Below are 25138 nucleotides of genomic sequence, written 5' to 3' on the forward strand. Positions count from 1 at the left end.
AGCAGAGCTTCTCCTTCTCAGTTCACAGGCATACTATGTATGAACAATAATGGTTTCTTTTTGGCCCTGGAAGGTGAGATGTATGATTGTTGCTAAACTCGCTTTACTGCCGCTAACGTTACCAAGGGCGATGACAATTCTGCAGCTTTCGAGAAAACCCTATCCACGCTCTCGACGAAGATCGCCCAGGCCACCACGCGCCTCGAACAGCAACGTCAGTCTTCCCGGCGCATCAAGGCTCTCTGGACGCTCTACTCTACATTTGCCTATCTCTTTTACTCAATCATTCTCGCCCTGGTGCTGGGGTGGGAGAGCTGGGGAATCAAGGAATATGCAGCCATCGCAGGCGGGCCGGTCCTGTACGTCTGTCCTTAATCTGCTCGCTCCCACAACGCTGACATTTGGTTTATGGTTTTCCTAGGATCTATGGTGTGCGCACTCTCAGCTCCACAATTTTCGACTACCGAGTTTCCCGCATCCAACGCCGCCTTGATGACTTCCAGAAACAGCGCGAGGAGACCATCGAAAAGCTCAAAGTCGCAACCAAGTATACCTCCACCCAGCAACTACTAGAGAAGTACGGCAACGAGTCCCCCAAGCCCTCTCCGGGCTCAAAGGAACAAGCCGAGAAAGAAAAGCCAGCCCAACAGCCACAGTATGTGGCTCGCACTGGTCTCCCGCCGCCGCCCACTGCCAATATTCGTCCTCCTCCCTCCGCACCGCAAACCCCGAATGACCTGCCATCCCTTAGTTATCCCTCTCGCCCTCTCGAGTTAACCCAAAGTGCCCCGCAGACCCCACAGCAGCCCCTTTTTCGACCTTCTTTCCCTCCCCAAACACCCACCGATCAAACCAGCTTTGCACCGAACGCATTTCCTCAGAACAGCGAATACATCGAACAACCACATTGGTACGACCGCCTCTTGGATGTTCTGCTTGGAGAAGATGAAACCCAGCCCCGCAACCGGATGGTGATGATGTGCACCGCCTGTCGGCTCGTGAACGGCCAGGCTCCCCCTGGGATCAAAACACCGGAAGAGCTCGGCCGCTGGCGGTGTTGCAGCTGTGGGGCTTGGAATGGCATGGAAAGCGAGACAACAAAGATTCTCAACAATTTGCGCCAAGATGCTGTGCCAGCCGAGGGAACTTGGGAGCCTGTCTCGAAGGCTGACGCGGATACCCAGTCCTCCGAGGGAACGGAAGAAGGTGTGATGGTGGCTTCCAGTGAAGAGGACCAAGTGGACTCTATTGGCTCCGATGCGGAGGACCAGAAGAAAGAGGAACCTAAGGCTGCCCCTGTGCGGCGGTCCAAGCGCGGTGCAAAGGGAAGCAAGGCATAGGAGTGGACCGTCTTTCAATACTGTCTTTTTTTTTTTTTGGAAATTCGAGCTAGCTACGTTACTCCGATGTTACCAAAGGCAGTTCAAATTCAAGACTTTTAACATTGTACCTAGCTAGGCAAAATCGAACATTTCAAGCCAAAACCATACAGATTATTAAGAGCATGCCAATTTCCCAAGTCATTGGCGGCTTCGAGCTCATGTAGAACCTATCGGGTGCAAGGTCAAGTGCTCAATGACGACATTAGCAACCTTGACCTCAGCCTCTTCGGCGGACGCACAACCCTCCACCAACGCGATCTCAGTCTGATTGACCACCGCCGAGCACCGATACGTAGCCATACCCCCAGACTCAACTCTCTTTCTCTTAAAGACCAAGGTGCCCGCTCCCTTCACCATGTTCTGCGCGGTATTCCGCGGATGGACGACATTAACCCCATCCGCAATGACACGTCGGATGTACCACACCAGACCGATACGCTCAACGAATGCACGACACACATCCAAATTGCCCCCACAGTCGATGAAGATCGCTCCAAGAACACTCTCGACAATATCCGACAGGAACTTATCCGCACGCAGACGGGCGAACAACTCCCACGGATACTGGCTTCCGTGTTCCAGGGCATCGCGGATCTCATCACGGAGACCATGGTGCCGCTCGAGACAGGCTTCCCGGGCGGATTTTACATTAGGACCATGAGAGCGGAGGAATCGCCATAAGTGGATCTGGCCCTGGTGTGGGACAAAGTTGATCTCGCCATTGGCGAACTGTGGGACGTGGGTAGGTTCGTCGGGGGCGCATAGCTCCATGCAAAAGAAGGCGAGGAGGTTTGCGTTGACGACCGAATGTTTGAGCAATGTCATTGGTCCCTGGTCCATTTCTACGGGGTGGGCTGCGATCACTGCCATGACAACCATGTCGAGGACGGCATCGCCGAGAAACTCGAGGCGTTGGTAGGACTGTGTTGATGTGTCGTACTCACAGGATGCGTGGGTTAACGCCTCTGTTAGAAGGGCAGGGTCTTTGAAAGTGTATCCAATCAGACCGGCCAACCGGTGGTGGTTGATTAAACTGCTCGCCCCTTTACTTGGTGGCAGGGTGAGGGGTGAGATTTCAGTCGTGAAAAGATCGATCTCCGGCAAGAAGCGATGGAGACAGGCCTGCGCTTTGCGGATTCCACCGTCTACATAAGCTGCGCCAATGAGGGATTCTACAACATCTGCCAGGACCTTGGTTGATATGCTCCTCTTGGCGGTCGATGCTTCCAATTTGTTCCGTATCAACGGGGCAGCCCATTTGCGCGGGGTGAATCGGCTCGTTAGGATAAAGCAGTCAATGCCTATATCGAGAGCTGCGTGAGCAAGGCGAGTGTTCTGGACAAGCTTGTCACGGCTCTCCGAGAGGTACCCCTCGTGCCAGTTGGTGTTCCGGAAAAAGAGCTGGCAACTAACGGTGAATTTAAGGACAGAGTCACCAAAAAACTCGAATCTTTGATAGTTTGTACTGGCCTGTGCAATGGGCGCACTGATGGCCGTGATGACATGGTCGATGTTTTGAATTCCGACTCCTTTCAAAATGGTGTCGTTCAGCCGATGTGCCACCAAAGATGCCTCTAGTCGGTCCAAAATAGCAGAGATAAAAAGTCCAAAGAGACCCTGTTTTGCTGGAAGCTTGTCGATGACGCAAGCTACAGCAGGTAGGACGTATGACTTCTTTGGCGCGTCTGCCTCTCCATCTTCGGCGACATTCAAGGCTCGTTTCTGAAGGAGATTTCGGCGACGAGGAAGCGATGAGCATTCCACTTCAATAGGCGACGCCTTTGTTACCTGGGACGGAGCAATCCATTTGTTGAACATCCGTGGCTCGCTGAATTTGGACTGATCACGGACAATACCCATAGGCGGGGTGTTTGGGTTCCTCGAGTAGACCTCCAGCGCAGGCTCTTTTCCTTCATACACCGTAAGCCATTCTCCCAGGTATTCGTGCGAAATATCGGGAATGAAGAGGGCCACAAAGTCGCGGTCGTCTCCCCGCTGGCGCGAACTGGGAGCCTGCAAATAGAGAGCTGTGATCCTTCTCATTTGATCCAGTATCTCGGGTGTTGTCTCAAAGGTTGAAATTTGAGGATCAAATTGGAGTTCAAAGGACGTCTCGGAGTCCCAGTAGAGAGGAATGGGGTGTGGCATCGGAGTCAATCTTGGCAAAATTATGCTGATGGCCAGATCTTCATCTACAGACCCATTGCTGCATATCTTCAAGCGTGTTTGGCACAGCTGACCCGAAGCCCAGCCTTGTGCAAGGTCTACATAAGGGTCATACTGCTCCGCAGCTTGCACGATAGATGGAAGAGTTGTCTGGTCTGAAAATCTCAACTCTGGTTTTCGTGTCAGTGGCAAGAGGTTATCGTTAACCAAACCATACGAATGCAAGGCCTTGTAGGCTTGAAATGCAGTCTCTTTCCTGGCTGCTCGTTCTGTCCGCCACCAGGCCTTCCCGTTTGTTCGTCGAACCGTCGGGTGCACTGAATTTGGTAATGTGACCGTGCCCAAAAGCAATCCCACGCTGTTTTCTTGGAAGGAAAACATTGGTCGATTGTCGGAATACTCATCAACAGGTAAGACGGCGCAAAAGTGATGCAAATGCTGCACTGCATCATCCGCTGTCATCAGAGCGCTGCGCAGAAGATGTCAGCATATCTCAAGAGAAGACTTGGATTTTCAATACTTCGTCTTTTCAACCCAGAGTCTTTCTTTCACTCGCTCTTCAGTTGCTTCGATTTCATAAGCTTCCTGGTGCTGTCGCTCATCATCTTGGTACGCTTTAATCATTGCTTTCTCTAGTTCTTGCCATTTGTGAAGACTCAACAACTCATCTTCATCTGAGATCATGACAGCATATGTAGATTCTCTATGACGAGCCCTCCCACGCCGCTGCACAAACGACTTTAGGTTTGCAGGCTTGTTGTAACAAACAACTAAACTGCATGCGCTTATGTCAATGCCTTCTTCGAGAACGTCAGTGGCGACAATGAGATTTTTTCGGCCAGCTCTGAATTCATTGAGAGTATCTCGCTGCATATCCCGATGAAGTAGGTCACCAAGACAGTCCTTGCGATTTTTATCACTCGACCAACCAACATAAGCGGCACACTGGAAACGATCTCTGGTTTTGGGATGAAGTGATAAAATGCGAGCTAACACGCTGACGGTTACTCTTTGTTTGGCGAAGATTAGGCCGGAAAAACCAGGCTTATCCATTTTTTCGAGGAAATTGAGAAGGACTTCAAGCTTGATGGATGCGTGATTAACCTCCTCGGCTGAAACTGGAGCAGGCATTGCAAGCAGCAGTTCTAACAGGTAAATCCTCTCCATTCGGTCCAAATGCGACATCTCACTAGCATCTTGGATTGAGCGTTGTAGTTGGTCGATTGAAGCGCTGATGAAGAAGTCGACAGCCCAGCCTCCCAGCTCTTCATAAATGTGACGACTGCGCGCCTGAAAGTTCTTGAGTTGCTCGCTACAGAAAGTTTTACCTGTTTCAAGGGCCTTCGTCAGCTCCACTGTGTGATTCTTTGACCGTAACGATTCGATCCACGGATCGTCTTGTATGTTATAGGCCCTGCAACAGTCTGCTAGAGACGAAAGCAGTCGGCTTCCAAAGCCATATTGTTCTTCGTCGAATGGTAGATAATTGATACGCTCTAAGTGAGGTCGATGGGTATTTTCCAAGAGCTCAGTGCGATGAATACGTGGAGTTTTGCACAGCGCGTTCAAGTTGTCTTCGATCGTTCTGGCAGAAAATAGTCAGTTGATGGGGAACTTTGTTTACACGTAGTAGATGAACTGACTGAAGCTCATTTTGACTTGAACGGACCACCGGGCTAGCAGTGAGCCCCAAGATCCTGGGCACAGCATTTGGGCCTGACCTCAGCAAGGTAGGATGATAGTGATTTTGCATGATCTTGTTCGCCGGATGGCGTCTGGTGCAATGGTGAGCTGAATTGAAATGCTAGGTTAGTCTAAATTCCGAGATGCCTTCAGATGTGTTATGTACCTACCCTCATCAAAGATAAGAAGTGCAAGTCGGGACATGCGAACAAAACCATGACCCAAAGCATCAGCAAGGACAGCATATGTCGAGACAACAACGCGGACATCCTTGAGAACCTTGTCCCAGACACCCTGCTCAGTCCATCGATCAACATTGTCCAGACCGGTTAAGAGTTTAGTTTTCACAGAGAGGATCTGGCTAGTGATCACTTCATGTTGTTGAAGGCTCAATGCCACAGTCGGTGCAAGAAACCAGAGAAGCTGCGACACATGTGAGCCGGGGATAAAGTAAGGAGATAACAAGTCAATTTACTTTATCGGGAGTATTGCAGGTCTCAAGCTCATGTATAATTCGAAGAATGGCACTGAATTCAAAAAAGTCAGGGAAATGTACCGAGAAACGCGAAATATCACCTCGAAACATGCATGTGAGTCTTTCCACTTCCCGTGTCCATCTAGAAATTGTCAGCATCTTTTGAAGCCTCACTTGGCAAAAGAAAGAAACATGCCGCAACAATGATATTCTCCTTGCGGCTAGCCTCTAACATCTCGAGTTGGTATCCACGAGACCTGTAGGCACTATTACTCAGACCCATAGAATCCATGATGAGAAACGATGTCTCAAATGAGATCTTTATCAACAGGACGCTCAGTGTATTGCAAAATAGAAGAAAAAGGAAGTGAGAAGAGAGGAATCAAGAAATTGCCAGGAAGCTGTTTGTTGGTGGGGGCCGTACGGCATCCCGCAACGGCCATCGCGCAGCTTTGGTCCAATAGCCGTGGCCCGGCCGATTTCCTTATTGGGCGTTGTATACTTCGTTGATCAAGAGTCTTAAAGTCCATACTGAAAACATCACATTGATTCTCTCTCTTTTTTTTTTGTTTTTTCTCTCCTTAAAATTTTAACACTTTCCACCTCTATCAACCTCTCACTTTGTCTTCTTTCCATCACTCTTCCCTCGTTCTCTATCAACCAACCTTCCTTCATCTGTTTTTTTCCAATTCGCAGCAGCCATTATTAACCTGTGGTGACCTCTCAAATTCGGAAGCTTCAGAATCTGCTAAAATTCCTTTAAAACAAAACTCCTTTGTCAACCAACATTCGTGCCGGTACCATCTATCTACCCCCGGGCGTGAGAGATGGCGCATCCTTCCACCAGAAATTTTTGATGACTGGCTGAGGTGCTTGTCCCAATAGTGTGAGATGTGCCAAAGATGGATCAGATAGGAGTGGGAGAACAAATGTAGCGACCCAGTTGAATGGAAAGAGGGCGATATCCCTGGATTCCACCCAGGAAAGGTATCGAGCCAGAAACAGTCAGCCTCCCTCTGTGACTAGAAGATCATTGTCTTTAATAAAGTTCCTCTAGTGTTGCATACATCAATGTAATATGTTACAATTAACATTCGACGTTTACACCGGCGCCGACTTGACCAAACTGCGCGGCTTGCTCATATGGCTGCACGTTCTTTAGGCTGCCCTATAGAGTGGATCTGAACCCATAAACCGCCGCCGACAATTGCAACTTGCTAGTCTCAAAGCCCATTTGAGTGCGGGGAGTATTTTGACAACGAAATTTGGAGAACTTCAGAGGTTCTGAAAACAGAGATAGTATGGAGAGAAAGATTATCGATGCTCCATGTTCTTAAGAAAACGTTATGGAAATTCGCTCGGACTTCATTAGACGATAAAAACGTCTTGAGAATAGTCGGACAGTACAAAAACTGAGAACTTGCCCCTCGAAGGGTTGAAAAGTAGATTGAAACACTTCTACAACCCCCCCCCCCCCCCCAAAGCAAATTGACACGATCACCCTATTTTTATAGAAGAACATAGCGCCAAACATCCTGTGAAGTGACGTGTTTTCCTCGACTGTAATGTTTTCCTCGACTGTAATTCCATGTTGTGTTCAACCTAATTATGAAAGCCCCCAAGTGGTCGTGACTGCTACAGCTCAAGCGATGTGCACGGCAAAATCAAATTTCTTTCATCGCCGAATACACGAAGTTGATCCGATAGCACTTCAGGGCAATGTCGCTACGATTCAGGGCTACCTAGTTCAAAAATAACAAGAGGAAATCCATGAGAAGGATAGTTATAACGATGCGCTAATATAATATCCCTAGTTGTAAGCACTCTTTTCCTCATGGATTCACAACTGCGCTAGGGTGGCTGCCTTGGCACAAGTATGTCATATGTAGAGGTGGCTAAAAGGATTTTTGAGACAACTTTGAACAAAAGGCGCGATGGGTGATGTTATCGTGGAGGCATATGTGCCTGGTCGGATCTTTTGCTCGACGGGGATATCAAGATTACGTGCACACGACTAGTTACGATAAGGAAGACGTGATAAGGCTGCAAAAGGAAAAAAAATTGGATTGATAGAGTACAGAGCGAGTATTGCTGGTCATCCTGAGGTCAAATTGCAAGCAACATTAACAGAGAAAGAGTAAACCCAGGTGACAGACAAAATTGAACGTTGCTCAACCGATTAGGGAATCACACTTTGACGTCAAGACCGGCCACAACAATGCGGATAAAGTAATGGTAAAAGCTCCAGTATGTAAATTGCAACTGGCTGGGCTTGATCGCTTGGATTGCAGTGGCAAAACTGGTAAGACCTTCAAAGAAGCTAATTGCGTTGTACACCGCAAACCAATCCTGGTATGAATTCACTGCCCAAACAACCCGGAGCTGATCAGAGAGACCTTCATTTTTCACATTCACACTAGCATATTCCTGGAGCGGAATCTTGAAGCCAGTGCTGATGTTGGATGGCAAACTTGGCAGATAGTGGAGAAGACCGTTGAGCTCGTCATTTGACAGGGTGATCGCATGCTTCAGCTTTGGTTGAAGACCGAGAAGCTGGTGGCGGAAGGCGGCCTCTTCATCAAGTGACAAGGAAAAGATCTCATTGAATTCATTCGGAAGGGCTGGCAACATAAGAATGTTGCTGGTGGTTTTGCCCAACAGGTCGGGCAGGACAGCTGCAAGTTCCTTAGGCAGCCGGGGAAGCACAGCACGAAGACCAGGTATGTGCTTGGCCTGAATGTAAGTGCCAACAAGGCAGGTTGCGACTTCGTTAAGTAAAGGTTGAATGTAGCTTGGCCAAAGTGAGTATAGCCATGACCAAACCAAGGTGCTCGGTGGGTGGGTGCTGCTCGGTAAGCTGCTTCCACAGGTCCGCATACCGTAGGGAGGCTTCGGGCGTCAGAAAGAGGCCCATGTTGACGACAGAAATGTCCTGGCGGAGGGGCAAATTGGTAGGGAGGCCATTCTGGCTGGCGAGGTTGGCAGCCATAACGGTAGATGATGAAATAGGAAGAAATGTGGTTTAGTGCAATGAACAGAGATACAGAGAATAAAATGAGAGGAAAGAAAAAGATCAGAAGGCCGAGCTCAATAAATTGGGTCCCAGAACACATCAGATCAATCGCATCGTCGCGGCGATGTCATTGCATACATGGGTACCTTCCTGACGACGACTGATCTGATCCTGACGCCCGGAGGCTCTGATCAAACGCCAGACACGAGCATTGAATCGATCTCAACACCTGGTTGGTCGGCAAGTCTGATATGGAATTGCTGGCCGCGAGATGGGTCGATGCAGGCCATCCCATGCTAAAAGCCTGGTTAGATAAGATACTTGGCCTTACTAAGCAATAGCCGCAACAGGGATCTCGTGTTATCCCATGAGATAACGCCTGGCGTGCTAGACCGACCAGGTAGACCGCGATCTTTGTAGCTTCCTCTATACGGTGTTGGAGTGCGGTCCAAACTCGTGCTGCAATCTGAAGATGAACCGTTCATTGTAATCTTCCATTCTATCCAGCACTGGATAGTGTGGTCCTGGAACATGAGCTATGCACTGCTTTATGACTCCATCAAACCTCGTTCATTGATAGAGAAGTATGGAAGAAGCGGTGCAGCTGTCTACCCAAGGTATCTGTTTAAGCATGGCTTAGGGATACTGAATTCTTGTCTGACACCAAGTTAGTTAAGGCACGCCGGATAATGTGATGATAGATTTGTCAAATTCACTTCATCAAAGCTGGTATGAGCTTCATGATACGCACATGCATGAATGTACATGTGGTGAGTCTCGCTTGACTGGGAAGTTCCAAGGTTCGCATGAAAGCCAGGAGCCGCTAGTCCATATTAGGCTAGCGTTCCCGAAGCTAGATCACACCGCCCTGCTGACCATGTTAAGATGTTCAAGCCACCACTCCACACTCTAGCTACAGCATCAAAAAGCGGGAAAGGTACTAAGAAGACTACCAAAGCAGCCAAAAGTCAAGATTAGATCTCTAAATTTCTTATCATCCAATGGAAATTTGGTTAGTTGAGAAGTTCCAGACAATTTGTCCGCAGTTTTGTCTCTATTCGTTCGGGCATATCCGAATCTCAAGCAAGTGCTATCGCTAACTTTACTACGGAGGTGTCAACAACACAGGTGCCGCAGGTGCTGGAAATAACCTATAACTGCACAGCAATTAAGTTGATTACGCATACAGATTGCAGCTGTTTGGATTTCATGGACTTCTTCTTGGGATCAGCTCTGGCCTTCAACTGCTCCCAAAGCCAATCGGGCGGATTCACAGACTAAGCCAGCTGCAGCCCCAGCATGCATGGGTCCCCCCTCCAGAACCACACTCTCCGTCGCCGGATAGAATGGAAAAAAAGCAATGAAGATTCTTCCTCAGAATGCGGCGAAATTTCAGACTCCAACACCGTATAGAAGTACTCACCTCTTAATCAGCACCTAGTGCTGTTCCTATGCAAGAGGTAGCAGCAGCACGTGGCATAGAAACCGAGGCTACCAATGAATGGCGTGTTTTTCATAGACGAAAAGTCGTGACCCTGAAGCAGACTTCACAAAGAGTCCAAAAAGCCATGAAGAACGACCTCCTCTCAATACTTGATCTGGTATCTATATCCAATATTCCGTTTTGCGTGTCGTGAAGAGGTCAAGTGGTGTCAGCTGGAATTTTTTTCTTCTTTTCTTTCCTTCCTTGTCCTCATGCATCATAGTTAGGAAGGGTGGTGGTGAATTTGATTCTTTTGTTGTTCTAAATTTCTTTGTTCCTCATATATCATAACCCATCTCATAAGGTATGTAGGGCGCTGAGAGTGTGCTCGTTTACGCTCAGTGAGCAAAAAATGGCAAGGGTTGAGCACTAAAACGATAGCGGAGGAAATCATGTGGATTTAGCCCTGCAGAAAGTGTGTAATTCAAACATTTTCGTATACCCCGAATAATTCGATTTGTCTAGATATAGCTTTTTTTGTCAGCACATCAAATATTAGAGGGTCAAAGGCTGAAATCCAGCGCGCCTCGGCGGATTCCGCCAATGAATCATCGACATCTCCGTGAGGGAATCCCGTTAGGGCTTTCCCCGCACGCCCCGGATTTTCCTCTACGTGGCCAATGATAAAGGGAAGAAACAAAAAGTTGGCGTCATACTTTTGAAAATGATCCTTTAAAGGTAGCATAAGATGGAAACCGGCTCGCAAAACAAAGAAGCTGCCTAATGCGCGACCCGTCATTGGGTCCACAGGGTGTGCCACTTTAAACTGCGGGGGTCTCCGCTTCTACAACAATTTTCTTTCTCTTCACATTCCCCGTTTTCATTGCCATAACAATTTTCAAAATGAGTAAATGTCCTGTTGCGCACACAAAGAGCAATGTTGCTGGAGGTGGTACTCGGTATGGTCCCTAGCTTTCCTGCGATTCTACCTCGGCACACTCCACATACCCCTCTGCATCGCTATGATTCAAAATACTGATTGTATGCTCCAGCAATACTGACTGGTGGCCTAATGCATTGAAGCTGGGGATCCTGCGCCAGCATACTGATGCCACCAACCCTCAAAGCAAGGACTTTGATTATGCCTCTGCGTTTAAGACCCTTGATTACTGGGGCCTCAAGAAGGACCTCCATGCCCTTATGACCGACTCTCAGGAGTTCTGGCCCGCTGACTTTGGTCATTATGGAGGCCTTTTTATCCGAATGGCTTGGCATAGCGCAGGAACATACAGAGTCTTCGATGGACGCGGTGGGGGTGGCCAGGGCCAGCAACGTTTTGCACCATTGAACTCATGGCCCGACAACGTCTCCCTGGGTAAGTTTTACTTGGGAATTGAGAGGCTATTAAAATCCAACTAATTTGGATCTCCATTTTTCAGACAAGGCACGCCGACTACTTTGGCCCATCAAGCAGAAGGCGAGCAACACACACTTGATGTAATCCTAGATTCTTCCAAACTAACTCTGGTAATTAGTACGGCACAAAAATCTCATGGGCAGATCTTCTGCTTTTAACTGGCAACGTTGCCTTGGAATCTATGGGCTTCAAGACATTCGGGTTTGCCGGAGGTCGTCCTGACGTCTGGGAAGCCGATGAGTCGGTGTACTGGGGAAGTGAGAACGTCTGGTTTACTAATGAGGCCCGTTACGAGGCTGAGACCGCAGAAGAGAAGGCTAAACAGAGCGATATTAAGACTCGAGACCTCGAGGACCCACTGGCCGCGGTCGTTATGGGTTTGATTTATGTCAATCCCGAGGGTCCTGATGGAATCCCCGACCCAGTCGCTGCCGCCAGAGATATCCGTATTACATTCGCTCGTATGGCCATGAATGACGAAGAGACTGTCGCCTTGATTGCTGGTGGTCACACCTTTGGAAAAACACACGGTGCTGCCCCCGCCGATAGTGTCGGAAGCGAGCCCGAAGCTGCTGGTATTGAGTCACAGGGCCTGGGATGGCAAAACAAGTACGGCTCTGGAGTAGGACCTCATGCTATTACCAGCGGGTTGGAGGTGACATGGACAAGTACTCCTACCAAGTGGAGTAACAGCTTCTTGGAATATCTATTCAAGTTCGACTGGGAGTTGACCAAGAGTCCCGCTGGTGCGAACCAGTGGGTCGCCAAGAATGCGGAGAACATCATCCCCGATGCCTTTGATTCAAGCAAGAAGCACAGGCCTCAGATGCTGACTACTGATCTCTCTCTGCGTTTTGATCCTGCTTACGAGAAGATCTCCCGTCGATTCCTTGAGCACCCAGATGAGCTTGCCGATGCATTCTCTCGTGCGTGGTTCAAGCTTCTGCACCGTGACATGGGCCCTCGCGCTCGCTGGCTGGGTCCTGAGATTCCTAAGGAGATCTCTCTTTGGGAGGATCATATCCCTGCTCCCACCTACGCTCTGATTGACAATGGCGACATTGTTGCCCTAAAGAACGAGATTCTCGCAACCGGTATCGAGCCCACCAAGTTGATTGCCACTGCCTGGGCATCGGCGTCTACCTTCCGCGGTGGTGACAAGCGTGGAGGCGCCAACGGTGCCCATATCCGTCTCGCCCCCCAGAAGAACTGGGATGTTAACAACCCGGGCCAGTTGAAAGAAGTCCTCGAGTTGTTGGAGAGCATCCAAAGCCGCTTCAATAGTGCCCAAAACGGTGAAAAGCGCGTTTCGGTAGCTGATTTGATTGTGCTTGCTGGATCTGCTGCCCTTGAAAGAGCCGCGGGTATCCCCGTTCCCTTCACCCCTGGCCGCAATGATGCCACCCAGGAGCAAACAGATGTCGAGTCATTTGGCTGGCTCCGGCCCTTCGCCGACGGCTTCCGCAACTACGGCCACTCGACTCGCCGGGTCCGCACCGAGCAGCTCCTCGTCGACAAGGCTCAGCAGCTTACCCTCTCCGCCCCTGAATTGACCGTTCTGGTTGGTGGTTTGCGTTCTCTGAACGCTAACTGGGATGGATCAAACTACGGTGTCTTCACCTCCCGCCCTGGCCAGCTGAGTAACGACTTCTTCGTCAACCTACTCGACATGGACACTGTCTGGAAGCCAACCGGCGATGACAATGAGCAATTTGAAGGGTTTGACCGCAAGACTGGCGCCAAGAAGTGGTCTGCTACCCGTGTTGACCTGATCTTCGGTCACCATGCTGAGCTCCGTGCTCTTTCTGAGCTGTATGGTAGCTCTGATGTCCAGGATAATTTTAAGAGGGACTTTGTTGCTGCCTGGGCTAAGGTCATGAATTTGGACCGTTATGATATTCCCTGTTTCCCTGCGACCGGCCGTTCTCGCCTGTGAAAAAAATTGCTGATAGGTATGTATCACATATGATATTCTCTAGTGTTATTTTAACTGAATCGTGAACCAACTGTGTATCTTCATTATGAGGCATCATTTAAATACTCATTGTAGTGTCGAGAACTCTCCTATCCTTCAAAAGTCACCTCTTCAATTTCTACCCACAGGTAGGGGTGACGAAGTGTAGGGTCGTATAGATCAGCTTATGCGGTACCAAAAAAGTTCTTCAAGAAAGAGGAAATACACAAAGACAAAAGGGGGGGGGGCATGCACCGATGGAGGCCCAAGCATGGATGAAGTGTAGGAGGTGCCTTGCGACACTCCCGGACACTGTGGAAGGAAACCAGGAGAGCCGGAAGGCTTGCATCTAGGCACCATGGAGCAGGCCACCAGAGGTGTACGTTGAAGAGAGCAAGCAAGATGCACACAAAAAAAAGATCACCAAACAGCAGAGTATACCTGATAGAGATGTATTACAGTTTCTACTATGAAGTGTAGATGTAACTGGAAAATCTCTGTTGTGCGTGAATAGAGAGAGAATCTATCTACAAGATGGGAAACTAAGTACTATGTGCATGTGGTAGCATGTGAATATAGCATGTGAATATTCACATGCTTTCAACAATACCGCTCTAAACCGACGGGAGCGGGTACCAAGGTGGCATCATTGGAGCCGTAGTGTACCCGGTCTACCTAGGCATCCAAAAATAATTCACGATTGTGTAATATAGGCACCGACGACATCGCCACTGTGTATGCAGCCGAGCTACGGAGCTACGCGCCATTAGATACCAGTATTGGAAGTCATCAGGAGAGATTCATTGACGGCTAGTGGCGAGATCACCTGGTCGAGAGGGTTTTCCTCTTCACAGACAACTAAGCAGCTCTAAAAGCCGTCTAGAACCCAAGGATACCGTCCGGCTAAGCATACCTAGAAGGGTAGGTGCCTCCGCCTACTAGAATAGTGCGCTAGTAAGATCTAGGTTATATTACGCCGGATTCCGGCACACGATGTTATTCTAGGTAACGAGATAGCTGATATTGTCACGGTGCGAACCGTGATGCTTAGTTAGAGGAAGATCACGGCACGTGATCTCCGACCTGTTTATCTTGAACTTCAGTTCTAGATCCTGTTGTAGCTCTTCGAGCTACGTCTTGTATATTAGCCTGCCCCTGCCTGTACCTGCCTGTCAATGTGAATCTGATCTGTTACGACCTGTCCCTGCCAGTCATCTCCTATCATACCGTCCTGCCAGCCCGCACCCTGACACTACGTAGCTCCTACCCCTAGGAGTTGACTGTCTGAAAATGTCTGAACCGCCCCGAAAGCCCCCGAACTGAACTCTGGTAGACCCGGTCCTGAGCAGACCGCTACCACTGAAGAACCGCCTGCTACCACTGAAGAACCGCCTGCTACCACTGAAGATCCGCCTGCTACCACTGAAGAACTGCCTGTTACACTGAACCAAAGAGAAGAAGAGTTCCCGAGCTATGCTATGCTAGATTCCGGAGCTGAGGGGAAGAGATTCGTCGACCAAGAATGGGCTCGAGAGAATGGTCTTACCCTCATACCACTGACGAAACCTATCCAACTGGAAGGATTCGATGGACAAGAAGCTGAGTGTGGGCCGATCACCCACTATGTCCAAATGCACATCCGCATCAGCGATCACCGAGAGAAGAAAGCCTGTTTCCTGGCCACCCAGTTGGCACACTACCCGATCGTGTTAGGCCTTCCGTGGCTGAAAGTACACGACCCCTATGTCCGTTTCGCTGAACACAGCATTGAATTTAACAGCGACTACTGCCGAAGGAACTGCAACATACCCTTGCGGAGCGCGAAGATCCAGGCGCTCCACGAGATACCTGTAAAGTCCCGTCCGAGGAACCTGCCTGCACGACCAACTGGTCTCGAGAAACGAGACATTGCAGCCGTATCGCTAGCTGCGTGTGCTGCGTATGCAAGAAAGAAATACAGCATGTTCGCAATTACAACCGCGGACATCGAGACTGCACTGAACCCCAAGACCGACACTGAACCTGACCCCGTGTCTGCACTGCCTGAAGAGTTTAGAGACTTCGCCGAAGTGTTCTCACCCAAGGAAGCCGAGCGCTTGCCACCCCACCGATCATACGACCACAAGATGGTCTTACAAGAGGACAAACCCTTACCTTTTGGGCCCCTCTATCCCATGTCCCGAAATGAGCTCGAGGTCCTGAAAGACTGGATCGAAGATAACCTGAGGAAAGGGTTCATTCGGCCCAGCTCCTCGCCCGCTGCCTCGCCTGTTCTGTTCGTGAAGAAACCCGGCGGAGGTCTCCGCTTCTGCGTGGATTACCGTGCACTGAACGCAATCACTGTTAAGGACCGTTACCCGTTGCCGCTGACCAAGGAAACCCTGAATAACCTGAAAGGGATGAAGTTCTTTACGAAGATTGATATCATCTCCGCCTTCAACAATCTGCGAATTGCGAAGGGACAAGAATACCTGACTGCCTTCCGTACGAGATTAGGACTGTTCGAATCATTGGTGATGCCATTTGGTTTAACTGGAGCCCCCGCATCCTTCCAACGATTTATCAACGATACGTTACGAGAGTACCTGGACTGTTTCTGTACTGCTTACCTGGACGATATCCTGATTTACAGCCGCACGCGTGCGGAACACATAGAACATGTACGAAAAGTCCTCCAGCGCCTCCGAGAGGCAGGCCTGTTCGCAAAACTATCGAAATGCGAATTCTGTGTGTCCGAGACGAAGTTCCTTGGTATTATCATCGGTGAAGATGGTATCCGTATGGACCCCGACAAGATCGAAACGATCGTGAACTGGAAAACACCGACCTGTCTGACTGATGTGCAAGCCTTTATTGGTTTCGGCAACTTCTACCGCCGCTTTATCAGAGACTTCTCGAAAGTCATCGCCCCGCTCGTGAGACTCACGAAGAAAGACGTCCGTTTCGAATGGACACCTGTCTGCCAGCTGAGCTTCGAAGCCTTGAAGAAGGCGTTTACATCTGCCCCGGTTCTGAAAGCGTTTGACTGGTCCAAGGAGATAGTCCTGGAAACAGACGCGTCTGATTTTGTCTCTGCCGGTGTACTGTCTCAGTACGATGACGCTGGAATACTGCACCCTATCGCATTTTTCTCGAAAAAACACTCCGCCGCCGAGTGTAACTATGAGATATACGATAAAGAACTGCTAGCCATAATCCGCTGCTTCGAAGAGTGGCGTCCCGAACTGGAGGGCACACCCTCGCCCGTGAAGGTCATAACTGACCACCGCAATCTGGAATATTTCACGACAACGAAACTCCTGAACCGCCGCCAAGCCCGATGGTCTGAATTCCTGTCCCGGTTTAACTTCAAGATCACGTACCGTCCCGGAAAACAAGGTGCAAAGCCCGACGCCCTGACCAGGAGGTCAGAGGATATCCCTAAAGAGGGGGATGAGCGCTTAGCGCATCAGAGCCAGACTGTTCTGAAGAAAGAAAACCTACAGATAAACGTCACAACACGACAGAGAAACGGAGTCACTACAACCACTCCACCTGAACTGCCAGACCTGCCAGAAGAACCGCCTGCTACCGCTGAAGTCCCGCCTATTATCACCGATCCGCCCATCACCGCTGCTCCTGAAACAAGAGTCCGATTCATCGAGAACAACCTGCCCGAACCACCATCTACGATCAAGGATTTACTGCTGGAAGCCTACAACCAAGATAAAGTAGTACAATCTATCCTGGAAGCGTTAGACAAGAACGCTAGCCGTCACCCTGAGATTACACTTGCCGACTGCGAACGAAGAGGCAACTACCTCTACTACCGGAACCGCTTGTACGTCCCTGACAACGATGAACTGAAAGCTGAAATACTGCGCCTGTGTCATGACAAGCCCACCGTGGGACACCCTGGCCGGTCGAAGACCTATGAACTGCTGTCCCGAGAATACTACTGGCCTAGAGTATACCAGTACGTGAGCGACTGGACCAAGAACTGCCATACCTGCCGCCGTATCACCCCCGCCCGAGAAGTCCGTCAAGGGATCCTGAGACAACTGCCCGTACCTGAGAGAGCCTGGCAAGATATCAGCATGGACTTCATCACGCACCTGCCCCTGAGCTACGGTTACGACGCCATCCTAGTCGTGGTAGACCGTCTGACCAAGATGAAGCACTTCATACACTGCAAGGGAACCTGCAACGCTGAAGAAGTCGCCCGCCTGTACACCCGTCATGTCTGGAAACTGCACGGCCTGCCGAATACCGTTGTATCTGACCGAGGACCCCAGTTCGTGGCCCAATTCTGGAAACACCTGACAAAGCGCCTGCGAATCACCAACCTGCTGTCAACCGCTTATCACCCGGAAACTGATGGCCAGACTGAACGCGCGAACGCCGTACTGGAACAATACCTCCGAGCGTATGTGTCCTACTTACAGGATGACTGGTCTGAATGGCTCCCGCTGGCCGAATTCACTGCAAACTCTCATTACTCCGAGAGCACCCGAGTTTCTCCGTTCTACGCGAACTATGGGTTCCACCCCCGCATCGGGTTCGAACCATCCCAGCCTGCCAGTCACCCTGCGACCCGAGACGCGGAAAAGTTCGCTACACGAATGCAAGAACTGACTGAGTACGTCCGCGCCGAGATACTGTCCGCACAAGCCCGATACGAAGAACAAACGAACCGTCACCGCGCCCCTGCCCGCCGATACCGTCCTGGACAACTGGTCTGGCTGAACGCCAGGAATATCCGAACCCTCCGCCCGCAGAAGAAACTGGACTGGAAGAACCTAGGCCCCTTTAAGGTCCTAGAAGCTATAAGTGCACACGCTTACAAGCTCGAACTGCCTGCTAGTATGAAGATCCACCCTGTGTTTAACGTCAGCCTGCTACAGCCTGCCGCCACGAACCCGGTAAATGGACAAGTTACTGAACCCGCACCGCCTGTCGAAGTCGAAGGACTGGAAGAATGGGAAGTTGAAGACATCCTAGATTCCCGCTGGGAACGACGAGGCCGAGGAGGCCCGCGTCTGAAGTACACCGTCAAATGGATTGGTTACGACGAACCCACTGAAGAGCCTGCTGAATACCTGGACCACGCCCGCGAGATCGTACGGAACTTCCACCGAAGATACCCGCACAAGCCTCGCCTCGACGGAGCTCGGCTCTAAGGGAGGGGGTACTGTCACGGTGCGAACCGTGATGCTTAGTTAGAGGAAGATCACGGCACGTGATCTCCGACCTGTTTATCTTGAACTTCAGTTCTAGATCCTGTTGTAGCTCTTCGAGCTACGTCTTGTATATTAGCCTGCCCCTGCCTGTACCTGCCTGTCAATGGGAATCTGATCTGTTACAACCTGTTCCTACCAGTCATCTCCTATCATACCGTCCTGCCAGCCCGCACCCTGACACTGATCTGTTACGACCTGTCCCTGCCAGTCATCTCCCATCATACCGTCCTGCCAGCCCGCACCCTGACAGAGACTAAAGTGTACGATACGTCCTACTTTAGTGTCCACTCCTAGAGGAATAGCGAACGGAAATAATGGTAGAATTATTCGAAGCTAGGGTATTAACGATACTTTGGGAGGAGGAGATTTTAAAGGAATCGAAGGTAGCACCACCGATCGGGCGCTAGGGCCGCAAAGGTCACCTTATACGAACGTAGAGAACGACGTGCGCTGCTGACAAAAACAACGAAGTACAGCGTCGGGACCCGAACCTATTCATGTACGACTTACCGGAGTGAAGTAGTAAAATAGATCTAGTAGTCCTAGTAAGATAGGGACTCGGTGACTCAGGGAGCTTGGAAAAGAATAAGAAATAAAGGGGTAAGAGGTGTGTTGTAGAGCGAGGGGACACTCTACGCCCGTGGGGACTGCGGGAAATTATCTGCATTAGGTAGATAGCTACTTTTGTTATATTGAGATTATTTTATCTGATTTGTAGAGTGGATTTGCATACTGGGAATACGCCACCATTGGTCGTCGGGAGGGGGCTCTGGGACGCAACCCCCGCATAGCAGCATGTACGGAGTAATAGCGAGCTAGATCGGGTCAATGAATACACCATCATCATCGTATAGACCAGCAATTATGCATATGTGCATGTACACCAGAATTTCTCTTTTTCTTTTGAAGTTAAGGCCCAATTTTACAATCTATAAACAGAATGAAGGGGGACCGTGGTGACATTTTGATGGCGGTAATAGCCAATCGCACTGGTGACACATTTCTTCGTATACGGGGTGAGAGTGTAAGTCCGAACTTACTCCACTAATAAGAGGTATCTGATTCAGTACTGCTGAATCAGATGTGCTGACCTGCATGCACAAACCAGGAAACTCCGTGAGAGCCATGTCCGATGTGTCCGATATGTGCGAGTGCAAACGTGGTTGTATCGGCTTGTTACATAAATTCAAGTCTGGACTACAAAATGTTCCACAAAGTAGTGGTTTCCCCTTCCAATTCTCTTCCAATTCTTTTCCAGATTATCTCTACGCAATGACGTTGAAAGTTCTCATTTGTGGTGGAGGCGTTGCAGGTCCGGCCCTGGCCTACTGGCTCGCCCGACTGGGTCATCAAGTTGTCATCGTCGAACGATTCCCGGCTCTGAGAGCAACAGGTGCCCAAATTGATCTCCGTGGCCAAGGCATTGAGGCTATCAAACGAATGGGCCTCATCGACGCGGTTCGCAGAAAGCTCGTTGACGAAGCAGGCGTCTCCTTTGTTGACGCCAAGGGCAATGTTAAGGCGACGATTCTCGCTAATAAGTCTGGCAAGGGTGCACAATCTCTGACATCCGAATATGAGATCATGCGTGGGGATCTTGTGCGCATATTCTACGAAGCAACAAAAGATACAGTGAAATATCTCTTTGACAGAACGGTGGAGAGCTTCACGGAAAGTGAACAAGGGGTACTCGCGTACTTTTCTGACGGCTCTTCTGACACATTCGACGTTCTTGTTGGAGCAGATGGGCAGGGCTCGCACATTCGGAGGAACATTCTACCTCCTGGTGAGCCGGATGTATATCACCAGCTCGGGGTACACATGGCATACTGGTTCGTCCCATGGGCTGAAGGCGACAACAATATGTGCAAGTCATATATCAGCCCCGGCGGTCGATCGATCCTGTCTAGAAGCCATAACAAAACGGAAACCCAGGTCTACTTCACGCTTAGATCAGACTCCGAGGAATTACGGGAGGTTCCAAAAGGTTCAGTAGGGCAGCAAAAGCTTTTTTGGGCCGAAAAATTCCGCGATGCCGGGTGGCAGGCCGATCGCTTTATCAAGGGGATGGAGACTACAGAGAACTGGTTCTGTCAGAATGTCGTTCAAATCAGGACAAATACCTGGCACTCCGGTCGGGTCGTCCTTCTCGGTGATGCAGCGCACTGCCCTTCTCCCATAAGTGGTATGGGAACAAGCACCAGTCTAGTTGGAGCATATGTTCTGGCTGGAGAGCTTGCTCGCAGTAAAGATCTGTCTCAAGCGTTCCAAAATTACTCCCAGATTCTGCGACCGTTCATCGACGAGGTTCAGCAGTTCGACGTTGGGTGGATCCGATGGGTTCTCCCGGACTCGCAGTGGGCGACCTCTCTTGTTCATCTGATTCTCACAGTGGTTTGCTTTCTTCGCATACCACAGCTCATAGCACGATTTTCCGATGATCGGGGTGGAGACTGGAAATTCCCTGATTATCCGGAGCTGGACGACGATCGCGTTAATCGGCCAGACATTCAATGTGCGTCAGAAAAATCAGGAGATGAGATGTGACCAACCCCGAAATTTAAATATGACATGTCCATTTAGGGGTCCATGGCCCAGCAGAATCCAATCTATTTACACATGTACTCCTCCTACCATCGCATGACAGCCTTGGGCGCTTGAGCTTTTAGGTAAACTCGATTGACTCCGTTCCCCTTGATGTCACCATCCACAGAGATGGAGATTTCTATCGAAGCGCTCAATCTAACCCTTTTCCTTGTATTGTACGGAGTCTTTCGTCCTGGAGTAGACCTTAGATGGGCAAAGTACGCTTTGACCCATCTGTCGAAATGGCACAATGCGTGGGTGAGAACAGAACGGACCACCACGATGGGGTGGCCCACACACATTGTATATTTTGTTAAGTCAGCGTTGTCCGCATCGATTGGAAAAAGAGCGGATTTTGTCATTTTAGTGAGAGAACTCGAAGTATTTTTCATGCTCTATTTAATGGGTATTTCCATCCAGTGGTGAAACCATCGATCTCTGTTGCCAACCCATGTCCGTTCCGATGCCAAGCCTCAACAGCAACGTTCATTCCATTCCCTGAATCCTCTACTCCAGACTCCATATATCTTCAGCTCAATCATGATTTACGACCTGAATCTATGTAAGGCCTGGACTCCCATTAAGGAGTGCTAACGAAAAATGTGATCAGTGCACGAATTTTTGCCTGGGTTTCTTTGTTTGAGATTCCGAGGACCCCTGTTTAGCGTGCTGATAGCCTCTTGATATTCGACCTTTCGTTGGCCGTGTCCAATTATCTCTTCAAGCAACATGATTAAAGGGGAGAGGAAACCGGAATTCTCATATTCCCAGAGGTCTTTGTCACCAATAGCCAAGTTGGAATCCCTACGCGATGATGAAATGTATAATGAACCGGAGCATCTGCCACAGATCCCCGTGTGCTGCACCATGGACCACATTTGCCGAATTTTCTCTCATTTATGCGACGAGGTATGACTCGTCAGTGGCCTGATCCACACTCGAAACCAACAGTCAACCTTATCCCGTCCCACCCCGGGGCCGAAGATGAGGCCCTTAAAGCGGAGTCTCCATCATCATAGTATCAGTCAGCCAGGTGGGACCTGTATCCGATCGGTGATCAATATATCCTTTTCCTTTCCCATCGGTTGACTTATCCCAATGGCTCAACCCATTTACACGCCATGGATACCCCGATAAGTAACCTCCCTCCGGAGGTGAGCGCCATTTTCAATGCCAACATGATGGTTGTCCAGGTCGTGGCTATGTTCTCCATCTCCGCATGGAACGCACTGGAAGTTGTAATTGCCATCTTCGAGAAGTTCCAAAAGTATCGGGGGCTATACTTCTGGAGCATGCAAATTGCCGCCTGGGGAATCTTGGTACACGGTATACCGGCCACAATTCGCTATACGAACAGAACCTCTTCCTTTGCCGTGGCAGTCCCATTTGTTGTGGGCTGGATCTGCATGGTAACAGGACAAGCGGTAGTGCTGTATTCAAGGCTGCATCTCGTTGTTACCGACATCCGCCAAGTAAGATGGGTACGATGGTTGATCACAGCCAATGCTGTCGTTCTCCACATCCCAATGACCGTTTTATTCTTTCTCAACCTTCACAAGATACCGCTTGGCCACGCACCAGAAATCTACGACCGTTTCCAGGCAACCGGATTCACCATCCAAGACGTACTGCTGTGTGCCATCTACGTCCGTGAAGCACTCCGAGCGCTCAAGCCCGTCTTCGAATCCAAAGGCCCCCAAGGACGACGAATTATCCACCGAATCATCTTCGTTAATCTCATCGGCATCTCGCTCAGTATCTTCATCATCATCGCCGAGTACAGATTGCACTACTTGGTCATCAGCTTCAGGACAGTTGTCTACAGTATCAAGCTGAAACTTGAATTTCACGCCCTCACGCAGCTCCGCGAGCTGACAAGCACTTATGCATGCTCCGTTTGTCAGGGGATTAGTGGCACCACCTGTAGCGCAACCGAAATCAATATCTTCGACATGCTCGCAAACAATCCCGCGTCACCAGAGACCGAGGCGCGAAATAGTGCCATTGTTGCAGAGTCTGTGAGTCTGGCACCGTATTCCGCGCGCAGCTGTACGTACGATTTTCACGAGGCACTGCGCCAGGCTACGTCGACTGTGAACTCTTTTGAGTCACAGGAATGTAGTCGGTATCGAATGCTTTCGTCGGATTCGCAGTCTACGGTTGAAATGACATTTCTCGAGCGCCCGAAGTAAGAGCAGGTATTGGTAGCTTGTGAGGAACATTCTTTTGCGTGCATGATCTTACAAACTACAAGATATTCGACTGGATAACAGTGGAATCATCACTGGGCGGCCACAGTTTTTGCTTTATACCCTTGTCGCTATAGACATACTTATTATTATTACATATGTTAGTTAAAATTACTTTCTGTGTTTTGAGATAGTTGTACGCAATCATCCAACACATCGAGTGAATTTCTGCCTTCCGTTCATCTTTTGTCTCTTCGAATGACCTTGAAATATAGAGGCGAGCAAAGTGTAGTTATAGGGCAACAAAAGAATCGCATGGATATAGAACATCTGTATATTTTTCCAAGCGACTTCAAGAAACGCCAAAGACCCTGCTCATGTACAAGGAACATTTTGGCCTGCGTCTGCAGACATAACAAAGAGACTCGTCTCATCACATTCATCAAAGCTACGACCACCTCCTGAACGTCCGATAGGGGGGGGGGGGGTAATGATGTCAGTCCCCTTCAGAAAATGGGTACACGGAGCGAATCATAAATCAGAACAATGAAGTGCGAGAGAAAATAGCCAGAGTTGATAGTGAAATGGCTAAACAGACAGCGATGGTTGTCTTCGTTCTTGAACTGTCGAATTCTTTAGTGAGACGAGACCCTTCCGCCAATATCCTACTCGTCAGGCTTATAAGCAGTTTCAGCTTGAGCTACTGGGGTTGTCAGTCCAGACAGTAGGTCCTTTAATTGAGATTCTGTAAGGATCGCATGGTTTCTATTGGATAGTGCTAAACACCAGTTATAATGTAGAGTTATTACATAACATGCCAAGCCCTCGCTTATCCAACATGAAACCCCTTTTTCCTGTGACCAACTGCTTGGTCCGAGCGCCGCTGAGTAGCGGCCTCAGGCGCCGAGAGTATGCAACCCTGCAATCCTCTCGGGAGCACATAATAATCACTGATGCAGCACGTGGGATTGACCGAGACTATTTACCGAAGAAGGAAGACCCACTCGCATCAAAAGCCCCCTGCCAAGTGGCCAATAAGCCACATTGTGTGCTATGGACAACCGGATGGGGACCGTGAATCTCTTTGGTAAATTCTGACGAGCTCAGTTGAAGAGGAACTGCAAGCCTCTGCTCAAATGCTCGCTGAAGAACTAGGTGAATGTTGTAGATCTGCGACATGTTAACCGTGTTTTAGAAAGCCAAGAGAGATGACGACCCTACCCCTCGATTGTGACTTGAAAATGGCCAAATTAATCTTCTTCAACTCGCTAGAATACCATGGCATTAATTTGGCCTCAACTTCCCATCTAAATAAAACATCGGAAACTCTTCATCTCGCAATCAATCTTGTTCGACAGCTCATCCTGCAACTCAACCCCAACGGTCATCCGCTCAGACGAACCATACAACCTGTCTCGCAGAAGGCTCTCCTACGTGCAGACCGTGTCGTTTGCGAGATACATCACAGTGCAGGAACTTGAGCTAATAAGATGAGGGGCGCCAGACAACACCGGGAAGGGATGGACCATGAAGCATGCATCCACATCTTTGTATGCGCCCGCGTTGATAAGAAGGAGCTTTCCATCGCCACCCTCCTCGGCAGGAGTTCCCAGCAGCCGAACAGAATATCC

The 25138-nt window shown here is 49.6% G+C and overlaps 6 protein-coding genes across 6 annotated transcripts; 4 read left to right on the forward strand and 2 right to left on the reverse strand.

Annotated features, from left to right (window-relative positions):
* Positions 1-49: 49 nt before the first annotated feature.
* Positions 50-1340, forward strand: Pdw03_3676 (Pyrroline-5-carboxylate reductase; the record flags this gene model as incomplete). The annotated part of the gene is made up of 3 exons (XM_066100560.1): positions 50-73; positions 127-359; positions 422-1340. The coding sequence occupies 3 exons, from the start codon at positions 50-52 to the stop codon at positions 1338-1340; spliced, it is 1176 nt and encodes a 391-aa protein (XP_065955960.1).
* Positions 1341-1538: 198 nt separating this feature from the next.
* Pdw03_3677 (Ribonuclease III) lies at positions 1539-5998 on the reverse strand (the record flags this gene model as incomplete). Its single annotated transcript, XM_066100561.1, has 7 exons — positions 1539-4017; positions 4069-5133; positions 5192-5339; positions 5402-5654; positions 5707-5758; positions 5820-5848; positions 5903-5998. 7 exons carry the CDS (start codon positions 5996-5998, stop codon positions 1539-1541), a joined length of 4122 nt encoding a protein of 1373 aa, XP_065955961.1.
* Positions 5999-7893: 1895 nt separating this feature from the next.
* On the reverse strand, positions 7894-8695 carry Pdw03_3678 (uncharacterized protein; the record flags this gene model as incomplete). The annotated part of the gene is made up of 2 exons (XM_066100562.1): positions 7894-8471; positions 8530-8695. The coding sequence occupies 2 exons, from the start codon at positions 8693-8695 to the stop codon at positions 7894-7896; spliced, it is 744 nt and encodes a 247-aa protein (XP_065955962.1).
* A 2350-nt stretch (positions 8696-11045) lies between these two features.
* Pdw03_3679 (Catalase-peroxidase 1) lies at positions 11046-13495 on the forward strand (the record flags this gene model as incomplete). The annotated part of the gene is made up of 4 exons (XM_066100563.1): positions 11046-11101; positions 11195-11517; positions 11582-11619; positions 11678-13495. The coding sequence occupies 4 exons, from the start codon at positions 11046-11048 to the stop codon at positions 13493-13495; spliced, it is 2235 nt and encodes a 744-aa protein (XP_065955963.1).
* Positions 13496-20004: 6509 nt separating this feature from the next.
* Positions 20005-21279, forward strand: Pdw03_3680 (Monooxygenase, putative; the record flags this gene model as incomplete). Its single annotated transcript, XM_014676442.1, has 1 exon — positions 20005-21279. The coding sequence occupies one exon, from the start codon at positions 20005-20007 to the stop codon at positions 21277-21279; it is 1275 nt and encodes a 424-aa protein (XP_014531928.1).
* A 1160-nt stretch (positions 21280-22439) lies between these two features.
* Pdw03_3681 (uncharacterized protein) lies at positions 22440-23510 on the forward strand (the record flags this gene model as incomplete). The annotated part of the gene is made up of 1 exon (XM_014676441.1): positions 22440-23510. The coding sequence occupies one exon, from the start codon at positions 22440-22442 to the stop codon at positions 23508-23510; it is 1071 nt and encodes a 356-aa protein (XP_014531927.1).
* Positions 23511-25138: the final 1628 nt, after the last annotated feature.

Source organism: Penicillium digitatum, chromosome 1, assembly GCF_016767815.1.
Source record: "Penicillium digitatum chromosome 1, complete sequence".
In the NCBI taxonomy this organism is placed as follows: Eukaryota; Fungi; Ascomycota; class Eurotiomycetes; order Eurotiales; family Aspergillaceae; genus Penicillium; species Penicillium digitatum.